Source organism: Macaca thibetana, chromosome 15, assembly GCF_024542745.1.
Source record: "Macaca thibetana thibetana isolate TM-01 chromosome 15, ASM2454274v1, whole genome shotgun sequence".
NCBI classification, from domain to species: Eukaryota; Metazoa; Chordata; class Mammalia; order Primates; family Cercopithecidae; genus Macaca; species Macaca thibetana.
Genome location: NC_065592.1, coordinates 77888682 through 77900814, shown reverse-complemented (window position 1 = coordinate 77900814; position 12133 = coordinate 77888682). Strand labels below are relative to the sequence as shown.

General features: G+C 35.9%; 1 protein-coding gene across 1 annotated transcript in view; it reads right to left on the bottom strand.

The window, feature by feature from the left end:
* Positions 1-12133, bottom strand: part of LOC126937308 (histone-arginine methyltransferase CARM1-like) — a 203088-nt gene that overhangs the window by 40556 nt on the left and 150399 nt on the right. The window contains 1 exon segment of the mRNA XM_050760708.1: positions 1075-1252. Coding sequence (XP_050616665.1) covers positions 1075-1252 — 178 coding nt within the window.

Here is a 12133-nt window from a genome sequence, read left to right as displayed (position 1 = left end):
GATAGGGAGCTACAACATTGGTAATTTAGATAAATACAATTGGGGTAAGGAGCTGAAATTCTCATAAGATGCAACTTAAAATTGGCCAGTTAGCCCCGATGTCTTAATTGAAAACACCTGCTGTTGGAATGCATCTACTTTCTCTGGTGAAGAGTGGAAAGCCAGTGTGTGCGCCAAAGTCATGAGTGTAGGCTTCAGGGTCAGATGGATGTAGGCTCAAATTCTTGGCCTGCCAATTGTTAGATGTCTGTTCTTGCCAAGTTACTTTTCCTCATTGAGTCTCAGTTTTCTCTTTATAAAATGGGATCATAACAATGCCCTCCGCTAACCCAGGTCTCAATCATATACTATTGATATTTTGGGCTGATAATTCTTTGATGCAGGGGACTGTCCTGTGCATCAAAGGATGCTTCACAGCATCTTTGCCCCTATTCACTAGATGCCAATACCCCAGCCCCTGCTGCCATTGTGACAACCAAAGTGTCTCCAGACATTGTCAAATGTCCCTGGGGAAGGTTGCAAAATTAGCTTCGAGGCTAACCCCCCCGAATAAATTGAAAACCGTCATCATTCAGACTTTATAAGGATTTTATAAAATAATTTATTCAAATTGGCACTTGGAAAGCACAAAAAGCATATTGGATTTAATATTATCTTGACTATGTGTAGTGATCATAGACAGAGAGAGAAATACAGTAGGGGAAAAAACATGTCAAAAAGAACAAGCAGACCCCAGAGAGTTCCTCACATTATAGAGGGCCAACACTTGAAAGGATATCAGAGATTATGTGTAATAATATCATTTTACAGATGAGGAAACCAAAGCCAAATGGTCAAGTGTTAGCCCAAGTTCATTAAGGAACGAAGGGATTGAACTAGGACAAAAAACACAAAACTCAGACCTGGCTCTCTATACCACGTTGAATGCTGTGAAGCATACCTGTGTTCTTATGATTGGAGACTAGTTAATTTGTTATGGAAAAATGAGATGAGAAAAACAAATAATTGAGTATAATAGAAATGCTTTTACAGAGAAGTCAGACTGTTTTTTAAACCAAGAATGGGCCAACTTACCATTTGATTTTAGCCATTTTTTGGAATGAAGATAACTCTCTAGCATCCGTTCATTGAACAGCATGTATCCCATTGGTTCGGAAATGATCACATCTACAGCCTCAGGAAGTGAGATGTCTTCAATTTTTCCTGGCAAAACAATGATCTTGCCTGAAAGGTGATTGTTTTTCACTAGCATCTGAAAAAGATAAAATGGGGTGCCAGAACTGTTGTTATTCAGGATCTTATGAAAAATGAGTTTTATCGATTAAGGGCTGAGAATGTGACAGGAAGGAGAAAGAAGTAACATTTGTTTCTAGAAACACTTTTAAAGAAAAATAACTCATTTGTCTCACTACACAAAAATTGCATGTTTAATATATATGATTTTGGAAAAGATACAGATATAAAACAAATAAAACACCTACAATCCTAATAATAACTATTAATATTTTGATGCATTCTCTTCTAGACTCTACACAAACATACACATATATGTGTATGTATGCCAGTATGTGTGGTCTGTATATGTGTGTGTGTGTGTGTGTGTATATATACATATTTATATTTATATATTTATATATATTTATACATTTATATATATTTATACATTTATATATTTATATATATAGGGGGATTTTTTAAAATTCATGGCTTCAGTTTATTTCCTATTGTTCTACTTGCAATAGAGATGCCAAACAACTCTGTACAACGATCTTCCACAGATTAATGATCTTTTTTGTTTTGCTTAGTTTTGAGATAGGGTCTCAGTTTGTAGCCCAGAGTGGAGTGCAGTGGTGTGATCATGGCTCACTGCAGCCTCGACCTCCTGGGCTCGAGTGATCCTGCCACCTCAGCGTCCCAAAGTGCTAGGATTACAGATGTGAGCCACTGCACACAGGCCAATGATCTTGATCCTTATTAAATTTTTCCTTGGTCTTTTGATGTCAAAAATAAATACCATGATTATTGACCTTTCTTTAGGAGTACGTTTTTACAGTCATGTATTAATTTTCTTTGATGTCCTTTATATTTTATTTAATAAACTTAAACTCTTTCAAAAGAGGCACCCTGAAGAGAAATACATTTACTATGTTTCTAATGTATTTCTTCTGAATGCCAAATATGACAAGGTGATTGAATTATTATGTCTTTCTACTGCCTGAAAACATATTTTCTAATAAACATTTTATATTTGCCAGCATAAATATATACAGCACACTCCTTGTCAAGTTGTTCCTCTCTGAGACTTGTAGATTTTTCCTCATTGTATGTACAGCCTGTCAGAGTCCTTCCATTTTGTATTTTTGTAGCTTAATCCCTTTGCCCATCCTAAGTGCAATGTACTATGCACTTGTTATAATTCAGTGGCACCTTCTTAATTTCTGATCACTTCTTCAAATGGCTAGGATACCTTTCACATTAATCCTGTCTTCTAGGGTGCTGCTCACCAACACATGCTCTGTGAGCATACAAAATGTCTTTGTTTTTTAAAATCAAGTAATCTCTAATCTATGGAGGAATAATAAAGAAAACTGTTTGAACATGTCATCCATTGTCAATATTCATCCATTGCCAACGACTCTTGGAATGCTATTCTATCATCATTCCACACATAGAAGTCAAGTCCCTGGGAGTTCTGCAGAGACAATGACTAAAGGTTCGAGCTTTTGGTGTCCTGCTTTTCTCTCTACATTCTTGCCAGGAGAATCAATTCTCCTGCACAGCTTTGACTGTGGCTCCATTGTGAGTGACTATCCAAACTACATCTTTGGTTTCGTCCTCTCAGCTGAGTTTCAACAATAACTTGGACATTTTCACCAGTGAATTTCGCACCTCCTAAATAACAAGTAAACAGCAAAACTCAGCTGCTTCTTGAACATGAATCATTCCCTGAGTTTGCCTTTAAAATCTTTGTAAAATATTGCATTTCTATGATTCGGTTTTGGTCATCAATACCACAATCCCCAATGGCCTGGAGGTGTACTTAGTTCCCACAGGTAATTAGTTATTACATTTTCTTATTTCTATCTTTCAGATATATTTTATTTCTGCCTTCTTTTGCCAGCATCAACTTGTCCAGTTCCTACTAGCTTCAAATATGGACTTAAAAAATGATATTTATATAATGAAAACAATGATGGCAGTAACTACTTCATAAGTTTGTTTGAGGATCAAACCAAATAAAATATATTAAGAGCTATGTAAGCATTAAAATTATTATATTATTCTTATTAAATAATACTTTGGGCCAGGTGTGGTGGTTCATGCCTGTAATCCCAGCACTTTGGGAAGCTGAGGTGGGCAGATCACTCGAGGTCAGGAGTTTGAGACCAGCCTGGCTAACATGGTAAAACTCATCTCTACTACAAATACAAAGTAAGTTGGAGCATGCCTGTAATCAGCTACTGAGGAGGCTGAGGTGGGAGGATCCCTCGAACTCAGGGGAGGGAGGTAGTGAGCTGAGACCATGCCACTGCACTCCAGCCTGTGTGACAGAGTGAGACTCTGTCAAAAAAACAAAACAAAACAAAACAAACAACTTTTTACTTAAAAAGAGAAATGCAAATAAACAAAAACATAAAAATTACTAGTATTCCAGATATAGGCAAGGTATGTTTTCAATCAGACATTGGAGTATATCTCAAATCTCAATGTAATAATACTTCATAATTTTTTCCCAGCAATATGTTTTAGATCAGTTTTCTGAACACTTTTACATCATGGCACACATTTTTAAAAGCCAAGTAATTTTATGGTACACTTGGGTGAAAGAAGAGCCTGCTTGCATTTTGAGACATTTGAGTGGGGACTCTGGCCACACTAGTCCCTGACTACCTGACATGAGCTCAAAGGACATCAAAATCTCAATACCCAGCAAACTGGTTGGGAAGCTCTGTTCTAGACATCTTTCCATGAATGGTTCTATAACATAAATTTATTGGCTATATAGTATTTAATAGATGTGTATTGATTTATTTGATATCTCCTATTATTGGATACTGTTATTTCAAATTTCTATTAAAATAGTATATTGACAAATACTAATGCAATTAAATCTGAAAATACACTTTCTGCTATTTCCTTCAAAGTTGAAGGGTATGAAGCTGGTAAGGGTTTTTGATATACACTGCCCCACTGCTTACCGGAAAGGTGGTCCCTTTTCTAAATTTCAAGCCCTCTCTAAATTCTGCTTATGGGGTCTGAGGCTGTCCAGGTAACCTCAGTATATAAAATTGCCTCTTTCCACAGACTCCTCAACTTGCAACAGGATGCTGGAAGGGGAGTTGTTCTCTAAGTGTTGCTGGAGGGCAACTCAGGTGAATATCTGTGATGTAGGCCTTATATGCAGAATTTAGAGAGGATACCCCTAGCTCTTGAATCTTTAGGGAGAGCAGAGATGTAATAAGGTTTCAGAGAGAGGATTTCATGAGCTGTCAGAAGTGCAATTTTGGGTCCACAGGAAATAATTTTAGGTCTCATTATTCTCACTGGCAAAGAAGGACATATCACATGCCTGGAAGGGAGCAAACAGGCCTGCCTTCAGGTCATTGCATCTTGTGACTTAATCTATTTTTGATCAGTTTCACACAAGATCAGGAATCTGAAGATAAAAATTCTAGTTCTACCTTTATCACCAAAGAGCTATGTGACCTTGGGGAAGTCACTTAAAGTCTCTAAATTTTAGTTTCCCTTCTTGTAAAATTAGGGTTTAAAACTGGAGTTGTTTTGAGGCATCTTCTAGTTTGAATATTTTATGATTAGAAGAAAGCAAAATTTCTTGAAATATGTTCCATGAGTCCATGAATACAAGGGTTTCATGATCAAATAACTTAGAACTTCTTTGTAATACACATCCCTCTTACAAATTCAGAGTGCATTAGCATATTAATAGCTTTGAAGAATTCTACAGAAAAGAAAACTCTTGGCTTGGTTAAATTAAAGACATCCAAACTTATTAGAATGCTTTGCAGGTTTTTTTCACCACTGGATCTATATGCATCTCCCTAGATCAATCTTTAGGAAACAATGAAAATAATTATTTGATTATCTTAGGTTTGATTACAATTCCTTGATAAAGATATTGGAAAATAGGACATAAATTCAACCAGCAATCGCTCTAATACAGAAGGGCAGCTAAGTCTAGATGCATGACTGTTCTTTGAGTCAGTCTTGCTGCCTCCCCTCATCTTCAGTTTACAACAGTCTCAGTATAGATTATCTTTGGGTAGCCTGTCATTTCATTGCCATTCTTCTAAAACTGTAACTCAGGAGAGATATCCTTTCCAGGAATAACTGAACTTCACTGTGCCCCTCCAAGTGCTAGAAAAGTCCGCTAACACAGGGCAAGGTTCTGCAATCCACCACATTAATAGCTGCACAGGTTTACCCTGTGTGACCTGGTCCTTTTCTAAGAGCTCAGGATGGAGGGATATTCCAAATAAAGGCTCTTCTCAGACATCATCGAGGCCCAAGCAAACCCACATCATATTCTTGCTTTAATCCTGTTCCCTTGTTATTAAATTGGGTTTCTAAAATCTACGTCAATAGTACTATCACTTGTATCAGCTGCTTAAAACACACACATACACATACACATATGCATACACATACACGTACACATACACACTTTAGGTGGTAGCAGCAGAATTCATCCTTTTAGGTACCAGGATAAGTGCCAAGAGAGATCAGGGCAGCAATTCCACCTGGTATGCTGCTGTTCTTGTCTCATTTAGGAGGGTTTTCAATAAGTTACATGTACTGTAGATGTGTTGTTTATTTATTCCTGTTCAGTTTAGAAGCTGAATTAGTCTTAGAGGCTGTACTATACAATATAGCATCTAATTATAGTCTGTCTCAAAGCATGAAAAAAGCAAGCATTTTGGAGGTGAAGGCCTCGGTTGCTAGTTTGGATCCTCCATTTACTAGCTGTGACCTGTGGCCAAGATGCATAATTTCCTGGGAGTCCATTTCTTTACCTATAAAATGGGAATCATAACAGTACCTATTCTTCAGTGTTATTTCAAGGATCAAATCAAATGAGAAAGTGCAAAGGAATATATAAGTCAAAGAATACAGATGAAATAAAATAATAATTTAAAGAAAAGATGATAAAGCAATAGAACTCAGATTAAAAGGAAGATTTGACTCAAGGAAACAAATCGAGAAGCAAAGTGACATAATTACAGAATAGCCATCAACCAGGTAGAGAATATATTACGTTCAAATATATGTAACTATTTTAGAAAATCATTTGGCATTATTCAGTAAAGTTAAAGATATACTTATGATTTGGAAATATCGCCCCTCAGAAGCATACATTTACTAAAAAAAATTTGAACATGTGTACTAGATAATATACACTAAAATATATATAATATTGATAGTAATAAAATAAAATGTTGAAACAAACTAGAAGTCATTAACAGGGAAATGAATGCATAAATGGTACTGTATCCATCCTATGAATATTATTTTCAATGTATTTTTTGAAAATTAGAGATGGGGTCTTCCTATGTTGCTCAGGCTAGTCTTGAACTCCTGGACTTAAATAATCCTCTCACCTCAGCCTCCCAAAGTGTTGGGATTACAGGCATGAGCCACACACCCTGTCTATGAATATTATTTAACAGTGATAAAGAAATAACTAAAGGCACATATATTAATATAAATAAATTTCACAAGCAGAATTTTAAGGAGAAAAAAGACAGGTTGCTAAAGAATATATAGTATGATTTCTTTTATAAAAATGGTCAAACGTATTCAAAACTAAACTGTATTCATTAGGGTATAATTTTTTATAATCTTATGCTAAAGATAAAACTTAAGATGTTAGTAACTTTGGGGAATGAACAGAGGAGCATGGAATCTAGGAAAGGTACTCATATATAGGAATTTTAATATATAGTAATATTATTCTAGTTCTTAGGCTGGGTTGTAGAGATATGAGAGTTCATTTAGTTATTATTCTTTGTTCCTTATATTTAGACTCATTTCCTCTGTGTATGAATATTTGAGCATTTTAAACTATGCTGTTAATAGAAAACTTTTAGATAATCATAAGAAGTGTAGTTTTTAAAAAGCAAACTGATTTCTGTAACAAGAAATTAACAGAAAATGTAGATTAAAATGAGGTAGCATAATGTCTCAGAATGACAGAAAAATAGAATAGAAAACTAACTCAGTATATTAAAAGAAAATTTTATTAAAATAAAAAAAGCAATTTGCTGATAGAAAAAACACGTAAGGGTCATAGGAACATTTCATACAGTAATGTTCCTACACATTACAAAATATACAAAAATATATTCTGCTAAAGATTTTGGGTTTAAGGAATAAAGAATGAATTCCTTGAGCACCCAGGCAGAAAAACAAATCACCTAAAAACTGAAAAAAAAAATCAGGCTGTCATTAACCTCTTCTATGAAAGCAATAAAACAACGTTTACTATATTTAGAAAAAACAGGTGTGGCCAAAAGATTAAATCCAGAGAAGGTGTTATTCACCTATAAAGATAATAAATGGACATTGTCAACATGAAAGAACTCAGGACATGTGGCACACATGAGACCTCCTTTAAAAATTGCTGAACCAAAGTGGCAAAAAAAATCTGCATAAATAAGAGATGAATCTAAAGAAATTAGTAATAAAGAAGCTATAATTTAAAAACCAATGGTTATAAATTAACCCATCAAATTATAGAACAAATACTAAACAATTACATGGAGTTTTGTTATATTTGGTCACATTTCAATGGGAATTACCTTACACTTTGACAATATAAAAATGATATATAGCTAACAAAGGGGAGAGGAAGAAAGGAAAGATATGAGTGTTCATGACTTCATCTCTTTCATAGAAAAGAACATTTTTATCATAAAGAGAGAAAAAAATTCAAATTTCCTAATGTTTTCCATAACTTTAGAGGAATCCTTTAGAAAGTGATTTCTCTTATGGTGAAGAAGCATTTATTTAAAGTTTAGCAGTTTCTCTTCTTTTATCTCGGTTTCCTTTCCTTCTGTTAAATTTCCTACAAGTACTTTTCTCTATCTGTTCTTCTCTATATTTGCATTAGAAATGTCTGCAATACTGTTCACACAATATTCATAATTATTGTGGATGGTTTACATTTTTCTTCTTTATTAAATTTCTGAATTGCTTACTTTATAATAAGATATTATTTTATGAAAATAGCAAAATTATTTTTTAAAAAAATTAGTAAAAGCAGAGGTCTAAGCAAATGTATCTACCTCCTCTCTTTTCTTATATTGCACAGCAAGGTAGGAAATGTTATAAATCAGAAGAAAACCTTAATATGCATGTATATTTAAAAAGCTAGCATAGGAGGAGAAATTTTGAGGGAACTCTGAAAGACAGAAAGCAGACTGAATTGGATTGATGGAAAACACCAGAACATATTATTCTGAACCCCTACATATCGGAGCTAAGAAAGATTCCCTGTAAAGGAGTTTGGGAGTAAAATGGAAATTTTGAATCATCAAATTCCAGGAACAGAAGAAGCCCTCAGGGCTATCACTGAGGCTGGCATGTTCCACTTCCCTCACCTTGGGTCTTTGGAGTATGAGAGGTTGCTATCACCGGGTTTTTGTCCCCTGGCTAAAGCTCTTGGCACTGTTTTTTGATGAAATGCCTCAGAAAAGATCTTAGGATACTGAAGCCAGAAACGTTAACAGAGTAAAGCTTGGGGTAACTTTAGAGTCCAGTTTCAGACTCTGAGAGAAGAAAACTATCAAACAGCACCACCTAAAGTTTCAGTCCTGTGAACAAAACTCTTATTTGGTGAATTGTCAAAGCTTAAGGCTAAGATAGCAATAGAGAAGGTAAATTTGAGAAAATCTGAGAATGTAGCAACCGAAACCATAAAAGAAACAGTCAAGTTGACATGTACATGATAGATACATAAATAATATTAAAAAACAATTCCCAGAAATCAAGAAAGATACTGGTCTTTAGATGGAAAGGGCCCACTAAATATGAAGCAGAAAGGACAAAGCTCCTTAGTCCACATCTAAATACATCATGGCAAAACTGGACAACCCTAGAGATCAAGAGAAAAGGCCTCAAATCTTTCATGGTTAAAAAAAGTTATACTAGCTTTGGGTGAACAAAAACCACACTGATCCCAGAAATCTCATCAGCATCTCAGGATATTAGCAGATAATGAAGCAACTTCTGAAGGAAAGTGATTTTGAGGCTTCAATTCTATACCCAGTCAAAAATTTGTAAATCATAAAGGAATATAAAACATTTTCACACATAAAAAACCTCAAAGATTTTAAAATCATATATGACAAATGACAACATACAAGGAAACATATAAGGAAAAGAGAAATATAAAAGAAACAGTGGTAACCAGACTATGAAGGGAAAGAAGGGATGCAATCTGAGAGGAAAAAGGTTTATCTGTTTTTGATATACAGAACTTTTTTCTTTTTCTTTTTTTTTTTTCTTTTTGAGACACAGTCCTGCTCTATCACCCCAGGCCGGAGTGCAGTGGCGCAATCTTGGCTTACTACAGCCTCCGCCTCCTATTTTCAAGCGATTCTCCTGCCTCAGCCTCCGAGTAGCTGGGACTACAGGCCTGCATCACCATACCCAGCTAATTTTTATATTTTTCGTAGAGATGGGGTTTCATCTTGTTGGCCAGGCTGGTCTTGAACTCCTGACCTCAAGTGATTGGTTTGCCTCAGCCTCCCAAAGTGTTGGGATTACAGGCGTGAGCCACGGCGCCCAGCTCTAGAACATTCATCTTGGATGGCAAGAGTTCAGTGACAAAAGGATCACATTTCCTTTCCTATGGGTCCAAGGAATCAACTTGGCTCCATAGTGAAGAGTATTTATATAATCATTATACTTAATATGACTTTTTAGGGACTTAGATTTTCAGAAGCAATCTACAGACAAAGCATCAAAGACAGTGATATATTCCATATCTTAACAACCTAGAAATAATATAACCAAACAAAATTGGGAGTCACACCAGAAGAGGGAAGTTTCTCTTTCAGGAGTCAACAATATATCCAAAGTTGGTAATTCAGAAAACAGAAATACATACATTATGACATAAAGTCATAGTAATCAATGGAAGAACTAAAAAGACATAAACTCAGAATGGTTAACACTGGAGAATGTAGACAGGCAGGAGTGGGTAGGTGGGGGACTTTTTTTTTTTTTAAATTTTAGACCTTCCTATGTTGTTCAATTCTCTTGAAAGTAAATACAGGTATTTACTTTCATTTAAAAGAAAAAAGTCAGAAGCTTCCCAAACAACAGAATACCTAACCAATCCTTTTATTCTCTCCTTTCAAATCCTACTCCTTAATCGGCAATTCTGAACATCTGCTTAAACATTTATAAAAAGCAACATTAACTTTACTGTTAAAAAAACTCAACAGCTTTATTTTAAACAGAATGCTTAAGCTGAAGTGCTTTGCTAACTACCTGTTACGATGTTGTCATTTTATAAATCAGGAAACTGAGTCCTAGAGAGGTCAGTGTTCAAAACAAGGAAATACTAGAGGCAGTGGCAGACTTGAAGGAAAGTGACTATATTTATCATCAGTGTTTAAATCAGTTGAGCTCATGACTATCAATCGGCAACAGTAGCATTATGGCTTGGCTCCTTTCTGAGAAAGGTTGAAGGAAGAAACAGATGTGGTCGTGGTCACTGTCTCTCTCTTTCCTTTCCCTCCCTCAGTATACACTTGCCTCCTGCCTGGAATTCAGGGGGAATTGCTCAGCACTGCACAAGATGCCTCTTGGCCCACTGATTCTTAATTATCAGTGTGCAGAAGGCAGGGACCTCCGAAATCTGCTGCCAAGAAAGAGTAAATGGATCCCTGGAGGAAGCAGCCTGAGAGATGAGTGTAAAAAAAAAAAAGAAAAAAACTTTGCAAATGAGAACTAAGTAGGTAGGGCAATGAGGACGACACAGAGGATGACAGATGAGAGAGTGGAAAGGAGGGGAAGAGAGGCAAAGACAGAAACATCCCTCCCTGTTTGTCTTTGAGCCGATTTAAGGGCAAAGTTTGAGGAGTCCAGAAGGCTTCCCTGTACCGAGCAAGTTGATGCCCCTTTATCACTGCAGAAACTCTAAAGGTGACAGAAGGAAGTTATGTGAAGCTTTTAGGAGGGGAACGCTGCCAAACTCATAGTTTGGCCGTCAGCAAAAAACCACACTGGCAATTTTAATGCAATAGTGTTTTTTGTCTGATGATGCTACAAACTGCTCAACAACTGGGGAAGAAGAGCAATGAGGCAGACAAGCTGTCCATGCTTGGAAAGCATGTTTTGAACAAGTTATAATGTAAGCCCTAAAACAATACGTAATATCCATAGAAGCAATTCACAGGGTTGGGTGGAGTGCACATTTGTACGTTATATTGAACAGCATATTTGCCCTCTATTGGAAGGTAAGTTTTCCCCTGTATACTGTAAGTATCTGACAGCAGGAACCATGCCTACTTCGTCCATCTAGCAGCCTCTGGCATATTGAAGGCATCCAACACACATTTGTTAATTACTTCATGAAAGATGACATGACAGACATTGGAATCCAATTTTCCATCTTAGTTTGGAAAGTTATTACCAACACACTAGGACAGTTCAAAGAGAAACGATCATTCTTTGACCTTATCTCTCTCTCTGCTGGACCTCTGGTAGTGGATAAATTGGAGGGTAGGTAGGAAAAAGCAATCTCTGATATACTCCTTACAACCCCCTAAACACTGGTATATCAGGCAGTGGGGAGAGGATAATCTAGATATGCTAGAAAAAACTTTTAAATTATGAAAAACTTTGAACTAGACAAAAAGTTACTGAGTGTCCTTTCTAGCACAGCTTTCCAGGCTATTTTTATCTTTTGGTTCCTTTACTCTGTATGTAAAACTGATAACAGAAAGTCCAAATGGAAAGAAATTGTGCCTGGTGGAATGCAATTGATTACTGCGCAATGAATAGACCAGTCTTGTATCTATTTGAAAATTCTTTCCAGCATTCCTCATTGCCCATATATCTGCATTTCATTGAATTCTCCTTTGAACATATTTGGCATTCTAGT